General features: G+C 26.0%; 1 protein-coding gene across 1 annotated transcript in view; it reads right to left on the bottom strand.

Annotated features, from left to right (window-relative positions):
• Window positions 1-13,666, bottom strand: part of LOC100207511 (dipeptidyl peptidase 3) — an 80,700-nt gene that overhangs the window by 43,466 nt on the left and 23,568 nt on the right. The window contains exons 2-5 of the mRNA XM_065805659.1: window positions 13,322-13,411; window positions 8,605-8,742; window positions 7,749-7,823; window positions 3,121-3,211 (exon numbers count right to left, since the gene is read on the bottom strand). Of these exons, the coding sequence (XP_065661731.1) occupies window positions 3,121-3,211; window positions 7,749-7,823; window positions 8,605-8,742; window positions 13,322-13,411 (394 nt within the window). The remainder of the gene's footprint in view (window positions 1-3,120; window positions 3,212-7,748; window positions 7,824-8,604; window positions 8,743-13,321; window positions 13,412-13,666) is intronic.

Below are 13,666 nucleotides of genomic sequence, written 5' to 3'. Positions count from 1 at the left end.
TTAGAAAGTGCATACTTGTTTTGTAGAGACTAAAAGCATTTTAGAGATTTACTAAGAAAATAGAACTTGATTGTTGTAATAACGAGTGAGAAAAAATAAATAATTTTGATTTGAGCCCTAGACAACCACAGAGAAAAGATCAAATTTATGATCAACTACCTGTTTTAAATGATTAAAGAATTAAAATTGGAATATGTAGTTAGATCATAAGAGAATAAAGCAGTTAGATAATACAGGTCAACAAAGAATTTTCACAAGAGATCATTTTGGATTACCTGGATGCAATATTTGAATCTTCAAAACTGCAATCAGATTTGTTAGCAGCATGCTTTTTCAAAGTAAATTACTTTATTATACAGCTTTTTGTTTATTTGTTAATGTTATAATTTGGTAATAATACTTTCATTATCATTCATATTTGTATATATGCAATTTTAACTGGATTTTTTTGGATAGTTTTTAGTTTAAACTTTATGTGAAGTTTTATTCTAATATAATATAAGAAACATAAGCTAAAACACATATTTCATTATTGTTCTATAATAATAATTGTAGTATTATTTACAGTTTTTATGATAAAAGCATATGCAAACACACAGGTTTATTTTGGTTGCCACCTAGGTGACCACGATAAACAATAGACGCTAAATCAATGGATGCAGCACATAGGCCATTCGAATTCCTCCATATAGATTCCATTGAAGATGAAGTGGATGTGATGAAGGTGCAACTAGTGGCGTTCCCAAATCTTCTGAAAATCCTGATTACATTAAAAAATAGAAATTTTGAGCCCAAACTGTTAACTCAAGGACAATTTAATGACCTTGTTAGAGACCTACCACTGTCTAAAGAGAAACCAGAGCTTCTTGCCTCAAGACTACAGGAAAAAAATTACTTGACAAAAATGTTGGTATCAGTAACTACCAAAAGTGGAATATTAACTTAGAAACATACTTTACATACTTTGTTGACCTGTGTAATCAGTAAATAAACCTAATAAGTGGTAAGATCATCAGAAAGATCAAAAATATAGATAAAAAGTTATTTTGGACCTAGGATGGAATCTTGAGGTACCTCTAAGGTTCCTAAAAAGGAAGAAAAATCCTGTACATCAAAGATCTCTCCTTGTTCTTATTTGGAGAAGAAAGCAAATAAGAAGACCAGTGGTCTCTAGAATTTTTAAAAAATAGAAAAAAATCCAGCTAGCTTTTAGATAACTGTATGAAGTGTGGTGATAAGTGGAATTGATAAATAAAATTACAGTTTTCAAAGAGATCTTGAATTACTCTGAAAAATTTTAAAACTTTCTTTGTCTGTGTAAATAAAATGTTGTCAAAACGTTGACAATTCAAGAAACATTTTTTGTCTAGCATGGATGCATGGATGGTGTCCCTGATCGTACTTTTGGTGTGCATTGCCGAGGCCACATTTGGAGCCCTTTGATACGGTTAAGGGTTTAATAATAGTAATGAGGCAATTGCTTAGGCTATTAAATAATGTACTGAGAAATATCTATGCTTTGAGTCAAATTCTTTAACAAATTTAAAAATGACTTAAGTACAAAAAACTATAAAACACATAAAACCATCGTCATTACCTTTTCTTCTGGTGAATCTTATCTTGTGCAAAGTTTACCAGACCTACTTGCTCTTTGTGAGACTAATTTAAGTTTCATCTTGTGATCTTAGTGTTGATTGTTATCTTCTTTTAATTCGTAAAAACTTGAATAGTCACATGCTTGGCCTGGGAATTTACATTTGTAGAATTCGCCCATTTGTCAGGAAACTTTGTCGGGACATTTGAATCCTTCCTTTCCAATCATAGTATAAAAGTTGTCCTCCATGGACAGCACTCTTCTTCATATCCTGTAACTTCAGGGGTTCCTCAAGGTTCTATCCTTGACTATATTCTTTTTAATTTGCATTAACAATCTTCTAGAAATTCTGATACCTAAGGTGGCATAGCTCACTAATAATACTACCATTAATTCTTGTCTTGATAAGAAGCCAACTCTCTATGATTGTTTGGAGGGGGCATTTGAGCTTGAAAAGCATCTTACTTTTGCTACAGCATGGGGCTCACAGTGGCTGGTGAACTTTAATTCAGATAAAACTCAATTTTTTTCAGTCAATCGTTATTGCAATAATTTCTTCCTATATTTATGAATGGTAATGTACTAAATGAGTTATATACCCTTCATCTTCTTGGATTAACTCTTACTTCTGATTTTTCTTAGAAACCATATATTAAATCCATTGCAAAATTAGCATCTGCTAAGGTTGCATCTCTCTATCGTGCTCGACATTTTCTTACTCTGGATTCTATTCTTTATCTCTATAAACCTCAAATTCGTTCTTTTATGGAATACTGTTGCCATATCTGGGGAGATCTTCCAATGATGCCCTTCGTCTTTTAGACAAATTGCAAAAACGAATTGTAAACATAGATGGACCTGCTCTTGTAGCCAACTTCACACCATTCTCATATGGTCATAATGTTGCCTCTCTTTCTCTTTCCTACAAATACAAATGGGCACTGCTCCAAAGAGCTAGCATCTCTTGTGCCATCTACTAAAATTGATTCTTGTGTTTCTTATCATTCAATTAAGTCTCATCCTTTTTCTGTGACTATTACTAAGTACTCCGAAAACTCTTATTCGTCTAGTTTTTTTCCTCGAACAGCAGTTCTTTGGAATTCACTTCATTCATCTTGCTTTCCTGATTTATTTAATTTGCAATCTTTTAAGTTGCCTGTCAATAATTATCTTGCTCTGAAAAATTTTTCTTTTCTCTTCCAGTAACTTCCAACTCTAATAGTGGTTGCTTGCAGCCTTGTTGAAAGCAAAGATGTTATTAAAAAAAAAAATTGTTGCTGGTATGAAGGCCTCCAGAACAGTTGGTTACATATAATACAAAATTTATACTTGTTATCAATGCTTTCATAATAGTTATGTATAAAACCAAATTTATATATAATATCAGCACGCTTTTATAACAGTAAGTAAAAAAATTTACAGCAAACTTTCAAATTCAAACAAAAAAAAAAAAATTTATTATATTATTCACAGATCTCTTTAGAAAATTTTTTATTTGAAAATAGGTTTTTAAATGATTCCCTTACCACTACTTGCAGCTGAAGCTAGTCGCAACTCATACTTAATTCCTTGATTACTTTCATGTTTAAACAAACGAGTGTTATATGGACTAATACCCTACAAAACAAAGAATCATATACAAAATAATAGATAAATACAAGCTTAAAAGAGCAACTGTATTCTTATTGTGGCTGATAAATAACTTAAACATATTGTGACAATAACATCTAAAAAATACTACATTGGTCAGTTTAATAACAGCATTTATTTAATGTTTTTTTAATTCTATTTGCAATCAATACTTAAAATAAATGTTTTGCAAATGCAAAACTCATTTTTTTTAACATTTTAATGTTGTTACTATTCCGAGAACAGAGCTCAACTTAAACGTATAACCATTGTAATTTACAACTGCATTTTGCACTTTGTCAATACATATTTCCTTTAACAATCATAAATTCTATTTTCGCATACTATCATTTTTTGATAAAATACACAGTTCTGAGTTTTAAAGCATAGTTTTAAACCTCGAGCAAAAATAGACAGACTTTTGCTCGAGATTTAAAACTGTGCTGATTAATAATTTGTAATATAAGTCAAGTAATAATACACCACAAGTCAAGTAAAAATTTAAAACATCATTTTAAACAAAATCAGATATAAAACCGCTGTAAAAAAACATAAAACCTTTTTTTAATTTTTCTTTTTAAACCATTTTTTAAAAAACTCTACTGTATTTATACAGTATCAAACACTAAATAATGTAATGATTTATCAAGAATAAGACATGAAGAATTAAATAATTTATAAATAATAAAAACTATAATTTATAAATTATATTGTTTTAAACAATTTGAAAAAAACTTTGTAAAGTTTTTACATTAGTTTACTACTATGGCTGAACTAAAACAGATTATTATTTATATTTGCGATCTGTTTTTATTGCGATCTGTTTTTGCACAGATCATCTTTAGACATTGATAATCTATCCAAATTCCATATCATGACATCTGATGACTATCTGTGCAAAAACAGGTCAAAATATTACAATTAAAATTAAAGCAAATACAGAGCCAGATTGTTAAAAAAAAATAGTTGACAGTTTTTTTCTCTGAACACTCTTTAAAACTGTAGAATACTATGAAACGTAATTCTATATAAATAAAAGATTTGACATTTTTAACAAGTGGAAGGGAAAAAAACCAAACTTAAAGAAGAAAACGTTAACTTAAATGGCAAGAAAATTTGCTGCACACCACATATAGCTTTTAATGAAAAATGTGGCTGCAATAAAATATCATTAAAGTGGTGTAAACACCACACATCAACACCATCCCACTAAGTTTGACTGGTTATAATTTAATGCCACATATGGCATGCATTTAGTTGCTTATCGGTTGGTATTAATAAAAACAAAACAAGGTTGCAATAATGTGTTTATGATAAGGTTCATGACTTTTTCAAAACTTTTTGAAAATTGAAATGTTTCAGAGATTCTGTGTACAGAAACTGCTGAGAAGTAGAGAACTACATATTAAAAAAAAAAAGAATCATAAGCAATTAGTTAAAAAGCCATACTTTTTACTACATCATTATTGTAAACTCACTACTTGTAAACTTTTGAGGGATTCCTAACTGCCAAGACAAGTTGTGTTTATATAAATAAAATGTCTTATAAAGTATTTTAGCTGAATTTTTTTTTATTAAAACTAAATAGTAAATGTATATTGATAAAAACTAAAATTATTGTTTTATTGATATACATTTAGCACCACAGACTTGAATTGAAAAAAAATCATTTGCTATAACTACTTTTTTTTAATACCATGCACATAAGTATATGCATTTCTTTAAATTTTGTAGTTATTTTATATTACCTGTGCTAATATTTACTGCCTTTATTTCAACACAACTAAGAAATTCTTTTTTAAGTAGTATAGTTTTATAATATCCACATTTACACCATTGTTCGATGCTAATACTCAAACAATTTAATTTCGATGCTTTAACCATATAAAAATCCAAACTTTCATAGCTGATATCATCTTTAACTATTTCATTTTGTATGTCCTTACAGGCTTTTTTTTTTTGTCTTTTTTTAAGAGGTTTTAATTGGTAAAAAGTTACAAACATTTTTATTTATCAAAATGCAAATGGAAAATATAACATGATTAACCTTTTATCCATTTTCGATTTAACAAAATTAAGCAGCTTAATCTAAATCAATATTAATGAACTAAAAAACAAAAAAATACATAAAAGAAACATTAACTCAAAAATTATCTGCCTATTGTTAAAAACAACCTGTGCCACTAAAATCTAAAAATCAAATATATATATATATATTTTGTAATTGTATTACGAATATTTTTTTGGGAATTACTGAAAAATTATACAATTAAATAAAACCATGACATCATATACTAAAACTTTTACAAATAAATTTTTTGAATAAAAAATTTTTTATATTGTCAAATAAGCTAACTATTTATAAACAAAATGTTTATTTTGGTAAAAATAAATTAGGTTTAACAGATCTATTCATTTGTTTTGAAAAATCAATTTTTGTGTTTTTGAAAACACCAAAATTCTTATTTAGAAATGAATTCGTTTTAGTTTTTATTAAAATATAATCATTTCTAAATACAAACTTTAAAATGTTGTAAGACAAAGCTATCTGCCACATAGGCATGTTTTGAAAACTCTGTTTTTTATAGTTTAAAGTAATTTCTACGCAACAGTATGTAAAATTTGACGAACTCCTATTTGTTATTTGCAAAATAAAATAAACGGAATGTTGAGTAGGGTTACATTCATTTATTTATTTAACCAAATTTTAAAAAATTACAAATTTAATTATAATTTTATAAATCAGCTTAGGTGTCACTCATATAGTAAAAAACTAGTCAAAGGAGTGACACCTAAATAAAATCAACAAAAAAAAATTAACAACAATATTATTAAATAATAAAAAACATAAACTAACATAATTAAATAAAAAAATAAAAAAGATGAAATTATAAAATACATCTAATAATCTTAATAATACAGTTAAAATAATATGTGATAATAATATGTAATAACACAATATATAATAACAATGATAGAGTTTACATTACAATAACAGTAATATAATAGAAAATAATATTTTTAATAATAATAATAATTACAAAAACAATTATAATAATAACAATTAAAATCAAGCAACAACACTATGACTGTTATAAAACCTCAACATCAGATACAAAAAAATACGTAACAAACGAAAATACAACACAAAAAAGCATAAAGTGTTTATGCTGAATGAACAATATTGAAATTAAAGAAAGTGTGAGAAAGAGAAAAAAAAAGAATATTGAAAACTTATCACATGATAAAATATCATTAAAATAAGTATCATTTCATATATATACAATATATACACACAAACTAAAAAAAAAAAAAAAAAATTACGACACAAAAGTTCAAAAAAAAAAAAAAAAAAAAAGAAACAAGAAAGGAATAATAACAACAAACAATAACACAATACAACAAAGAATCTTCCTTATTTTACAAATATAATTTAATTATTTTTATATAATATATTAGTTTTTTGATCTTCAACTTTTATTTACACTTAATATTTTTCTTTTTTATTCAATTTTTAGTTTTTTTTTCGTATTCGGTTTTTTCTTTATTTCCTATAAATTATAAATTTTATATTTATTTATAATATATATTGTTATTTTAGTTATAAATTTTTGAACTTTTTTATGAAAAAGATTTGCTGTATTATAAATGAATAAACTTTTGCTTAAATGAGAAATTAATTTATTTCAAAATTGCCATCCTGAAATTAATATATGAAATAACTAATATATATATATATATATATATATATATATATATATATATATATATATATATATATATATATATATATATATATATTTAAAGTACAAAGCATAAACAACGGCTGTGACCTAAATTTTTCTTTGTAATATTTCCACCTGTTTTTGCACAGATAGACAGATCTAACAAACAATTCAAAACTATACATAATAAAAAACATTCTTTGAATTTAAAGTGAACATAAAGATTAACATTATATTTTATGAAAAGTTTAAATCTTAAAGCACAAAATATTTTTTTTCTTAAACTTTTTTTCTTGATTTTTTTTTTGCTCAAAAATTTTGATAGCTCAATTATGGAATTGATTTTGAAGGAAAATTTTTAATAATATTTTCTTTAAAAATTATGGAACTTTTTCAAAATAAAAAATCTTTTTCTTGAACTCAATTACAGATATTTTAGAGTAAAAAAAATACATAAAATTTCTCCACATGAAAATATGTTTTCTGCTCATTTAGAAACATTACCAAAATTTGGCAGAAGAGTCCTGACATTAGAATATTGACAAATTTTTAACAGCACACTAAGCACAATCATGAACATGCTCATGATACATAAGTCAAAAGGATCGTAATGTTTGACTTATCAACTAAAAGTTCAATAATAATGATTTGCATTTATTCATTTCTGTGAATAAAAAAATTAGAAAAATTTTAAAGCTCAGATTACACAATTAGAAAATTTAGTTACAAAAACTTTATTATTAACCCATTTAATTATATAAATTATTATAATATTATGTAAAAAAACATGACACCCTTACTTTTTCTGTCATAAAGTCTTGAACAAATGAAACATCTTTATCAGTAATATTGCTTGAATAGTATGTTGATACACCCTAAAATAGTATGTTGATACACCCTAAAATAGTATGTTGATACACCCTAAAATAGTATGTTAATACACCCTAAAATAGATTATTACTTTTACAATTCTACAAATCTGTTTAAAACTTGGAAAACATATTTTATCTGATTTTAGCTAACTAGCCTGATTTTAACTAATAGAAATTTGCAATAAAAAATTACTTCAGTAAGAACAACTTTTTTATAGATTTTCATTTAGTATATAGGGAAATATCAAAATAATTTAAAAAAAAACTGAACCATTAGCCTAATATAGAAAGTATGAGTATATAAAACATATAATTCTACTAAATTGAATGCAGTGGAATATAACATAAGACTATAATATAATATTCTACTTAATAGAATTAAAGAGAGGAAGAGGGTAATAATCAGGAGAGTATAGATACTTTCAAATCAACATTGATTTGAAAGGTTGATTAATAAGGTGCAAAAATTGTGATTTTCCTTTTTATAATTTAAAAAAAGATTCAATTTTTACAACTTACTCATTATTCACAAGTACACAAGATTAAAAGTATCAAATGCAGGTGCAGTAATTCCTTGTTACCTTGTAAAAAATGGATGAACAATTAAAAACAAGAGAGCTGTAAGAAGATGCCAATATTGATAGCATTTTAAAAACAAACAATGATGTAGAAGGAGAGCGATGGAAGAGAGAAAATTCAGAACCATAGGATGGTTATTTACTATATTGTCAAATTAACTAATAAAAAAAAAAGTATTTCTTGTTAATAATATAAAAATTCAAACCTTTTCACCAAGTCCCAGTTCTTGATGTCTTTTTTCCAAACAATACATTTGATTAGAAACTTTACACCACAAAGACTCCATTAAAGAAGGAAACTTCTTAAAAGCTTCACTTGCATAAATAATTTCCTGAAACTTATCCTAAATTCAAAACAAATAATTGGCAAATGTGACAAAAAAGAAAATAAAAGTGAAAAATTTTACTTTATCATGTAACACTTTTAGTTTAAATAAAACTTTTAATTAGAGTTGATGATATGCAACTTCTAGAGAAAAAAAAATCATTTGTGACGTTCAAGTTTGAAGGGAAGAAAATTAAATTAGTTAAACTGTGATAGTGACCTGAGGAGGCCACTATTATAAACTCTTTAGCCTAACTAGTTTCGATCAATTAATGTACTTTTATGAAATTAATGATTAAAAAAATAATAATATACTACTAAGTCTTTTTTTTTTTAATTTTTTTAATAAATAATTTTGGATGTAAAAACAAGTTGTCATTTTTTATTTGCTTAAAAATTATTTTTTAAATAGGTCAGGGTATCCACTCCAAATTTAAAAAAATTCCAGCACTTATTACTTCATTTAGATATGTTTTCCATTTTGTTCCTGAAACCCATATCTTTTTCCAGCATCAGTGTTAAAAAAGCACTTGCATTCCAGCACTAATGATATTTCCAAAGTGATACAAAAGCTGTCTTAAAGACAATTACTGTAATTATAAACATAAAAGTATGTAATCTAAAACTAAATACTAAATACTAGATAAATTTGTGTTCAACAACTTAATCAAAAAAAACTGTAACAAATCAAAAAGGTATTAATACAATAAATACTGTACTCAACACCATTGAGAATTATTTATTCAGTAAAAAAGACAACAAAAGCAAGGATTTAAATAACATATTTTTTTAATCTAACAAATTTCAGAATTACTAAAACAAATTAAACTTAATGAAACTCTAAAGAGTCATAACAACTATTGAAGCACAAATTTAGGCAATTAACTTAAAAAAAAATAAAAACAAAAAAAATATGACAGCTAACAAATATTTAAAATAAAGAACTATTTGTAGGCTTACCAAGTTTATAGCTATTATAAAAAAAAAAACTATTATGGAAGGCACAATCAATTTAAACCATTTTTTATCTTAGTTAAGATTAATAAATTGTTAAATTTCTCAATAAATTACAAAATCAGAAAACTTTCAAGGAGAAACAACTTAAGATTATATTACAATAAGATATACTGAAATAAAATAAGACAGTCATTTGTTAATAAAAACTAACTCAACAATTTTTTTTTCTTATTTTAAAGTTTTTCAATTTGTTTTTCTATAAACTCAACCTTATTTTTAGTTTCAATACTTTTTCTTTTTAATCCATTACCTTTCTTAACGTGACTCGGGTTACTTTTTTTCTCTGCAAGTTCAATGTAAAAGATAATTCAATGTAATTGATGAACCAAGCACGTTGAAAATAAAAATCATCAAGTCAATCCTTTGGATGAATAAACTTAAAAGATTCTTGTTTTATGGCTTTGACTTCATTATCCATAAAATCTTTAAACTGAGATAACACCAAGTCACATTGATGTGGTGATAAAATCCTTAAACTCATGAAGTACCCAAGTAAAGTTTTCAATCGATCAATCAATTTTGGTTTTGTCAACATCATCAAGACATTAGGGTCAAAGATAATGGATGCTCTTATCATTGAATAATTCAATGGAGATTTGTCACAAAAGCTTTTCACCATCGAAATAAGAAATTTTTCGGCCATCTTAAAGAATTCTTTGCTCTGAGACAATGTTATAAAATTATTCTTTTTCAGATAATGTAGTTCTTCAAAAACAGAAAATCCTGTGTTAAGCTTTTTATCAGATAACAGATTATTAGTCAAAGAAAGATCCAAATCTTTAAACATTTTCCAGCTTTTGCATTTTTCAAGGACATCTGGTTTTGCAATAACTTCAAGCAACTTTATTATTATTTCCTTTACATCAAAACATAAAAATGGAACCATTGGACAGTCTGTTTGGTATTTGTTCAGAAAAGGCTTAACTATACTTGCAATATAAGCAAAGAAATGTAGCTAAGGTAAAGCATTCCATTTTAAATCATATCTAGTCATATTGGTTCTCTTGTCAATACTTTTGTTTCAGCAAGTCAGATGTTTCACAACAATTGTTGTTTGTCTTATATAATTGCCAGTAACTAAATGTCCTGTAAAAACTTGATTGTCTAAAGCATGTGAATTTATGTTTTGAATAGAGCTTGTACAGTTGAAGTAGTTACCTTGTTAAGCAGAAGTTAAGAGGATAGACAAAAGAACCAGTAACAGAGTTATAGTCTTCTCTCCTTGCAGGACTCTTATGTAAAATATAATAGACAGCATTCAAAACTTTTTTAAAATTCTATTCTGTGACAGCCTCTCCAGTTTTTAAACTCCATGGCAGTTTAAAATATGCAAACTGCAAGTTCCGATGTTAATAAGAGAATGTAAAATAGTTTCAGTCAAACTTGTACTGAATTCATCAAAAAAATTTAGATTGACATTGGGACCATCCATTGATATTTGGTATAACTTTTTTATTTCCAAACTTTTAACAATATCTTTGAAATGAGTCAATAAGTCTTGGTGTGTTGTATGACCTAAGAAACTTGGTCCAAAATAATGGACATTTACATGATTTCTATGAACCTCCCAGAATCTAATATAAATATCCATTTCAGAAGTTTGAGTGACCTCATATAAACTCTCATTAAAAGAATAGATATGGATGTCTGACCGTTTTAAAATTTCTAACAAAACTGATTTAAAATAAGGAGCTAAACCGTGATTTAACTCATGAAGAGAGTTCTATTGATCTGTGGCAAACCACACATCTTGCTTTAGTATCATCTTTAAAATCTTTCTTTAGCCAATCTTTAAAGTTATCATCGCTCAACCAGTTATCTTTAAATCGCCTTTGATGCTTTACTTTTTTAACTAACTCCATATTTATTCTAACTAAAATAATAATACTAATCTAAATTAAAAATATTAAAACTTTAAAAGGAATAAATATTGTTAGCAAGATTTAAAATAACCTTTAAAAATCAATAACTAAACACAAAATATGCGACTAAACAGCAATTAAAGGGGAAAAAATTCCAGTTTTTCCAGCTTCAATGTTGCTTAAAGCATTAATCTTCCAGTTTTTCCAGCATGTTTTTTAAAAACAGCCTTTTTTCCAGTTTTTCCAGCAGAGTGGACACCCTTTAGATAAAAGTTTATTATATTGAAATTGAGTTTTAATTTTCACAACATTCAAATCTAATTTCAGTTCTTTTGTATTTAAAATTTAAGATATTAAAATGATATTAAAAATGTTCGTTTAAAGATCAAATTTAAGTCATTAAATTCACCAGATAATTAAAAAAAAACTCTCCAAACAAGTATGTTAGTTTTGCAGATCAAATTAAAGTCATTAAACCAGATGTTAGCTTTGCAAAGCAAAGATGAAACCAAGAATATTGAAGAAAGCAAATGTCAAAAAACTTTGAAAAGAAACATTAAAGTAAATAATGACGATGCAAGAAATTTAAATGAAATTGTCATACTTGGTTTACTTATATGTTATTGATATTGGAATTTTTTTTTACAAATAAAATTTATGTTATTGATATTATATAATTTTTAACCTTCAAATACTTGATTACTGTATAAATATAAACACTTCATTTTTATATCTATACAGTAATCAATAAATTTTTTGTTAAAAAACAACTACAAATCAAATTTCTTGTATGAAGCTAAAAATATTTAACTAAATAATTTACACATATTTAAGTATATAAATTTAAACTGATTTTAAAATTAAATATTTTTTTCATTACAAGAGTATAGCTTTATATTGAGTAGACAACCCATGTAAGTTATTACTCCAATCCAATCCAATCCAACCACTTTTAGACAGGTTATACTATTACTATTTTACTAATGTGAATCCAAATGCAGGTATTGCATTTATAACTTAACATGTTAGCAACAATGTAAAACCAATATGGGCTACAGTAAATCCAAGCTTATAACAGACAAATCTATTAACAAAAAAGTTAAATATCTTTTGATCTTAAGGATATTAATCACAAGCGCAACAAAGCTAGCACCAAAAAAAATCTTGATGCTTACTCGGACAAGCTTTTCTATATTTCTGTGTGTTATATTAGACCTCTTTACATGTGGTCATAGAAAAGCAAATATTGTAATAAAAAAATTGCATTGCAAGAACTGTTTGTCTCTGCCTTTGAATACTGAAGTACCTCTCGAGGACAGAGCTTATCTTTGTGATCAGAAGAACAAAATTGATACAAAGGATATTTTTCCATTGATTGATTAGAAGCCAAAAGGAAAAAAAGGTGATAATGAATGCTAACAAATATCTCATAGGGTCATTTGCAAAGAAGAATCCTTCATACCACATTCTGATAGCATTACACAACTTTTAGTTATTTACAAGAGTTTTTGTTTAGTACTGGAATCTCCTGACTGTCAACTTTCCCTTTTAGTAGTAGTAAAATCAATTTACCCTAATATATATTGCTTTTTAATGCAACTAAAACTAAAACAAACTAAAAGATCTGAAAACAGAAATAAAATTGGTAAAAGGCATATTAAACATAATTTTAGACTTTTTAATATATATTTAGGATTGAAATAAAAAGCTAGTTCTTACCTTGGTTATTGCTGGAACAATTTTTGTGTCTCCAAATGATTTGTAGTTGCCCATATTACTGTAAAATCCTGCACCATATGTAAGCAAAGACTGAAAAAAAAATTGACTGCTTTAGCAATGAAGATTAAAAATATAGTAAAATTATCAACTTTTTATTAATGATTTTTTCTATTATTGTATGTAAATCATAACTAAAAAGTCAAAAATTGTTTTGAGAAAAAGTTATTTAAAAAAACTTTTCTTTTTATAAATTGTTTAAAATCAACCAAAAATGTGTGACATGTGTGATAAATTTCAGTAGTAAACTTGTTAGTAACATAGTAGTAAACTTAGAAGTAAACTTGT

Source organism: Hydra vulgaris, chromosome 09 (genome assembly GCF_038396675.1).
Source record: "Hydra vulgaris chromosome 09, alternate assembly HydraT2T_AEP".
NCBI lineage: Eukaryota > Metazoa > Cnidaria > Hydrozoa > Anthoathecata > Hydridae > Hydra > Hydra vulgaris.
Note: the sequence above shows the minus strand (reverse complement) of the source record. Positions and strands in the feature narration are given on the sequence as shown.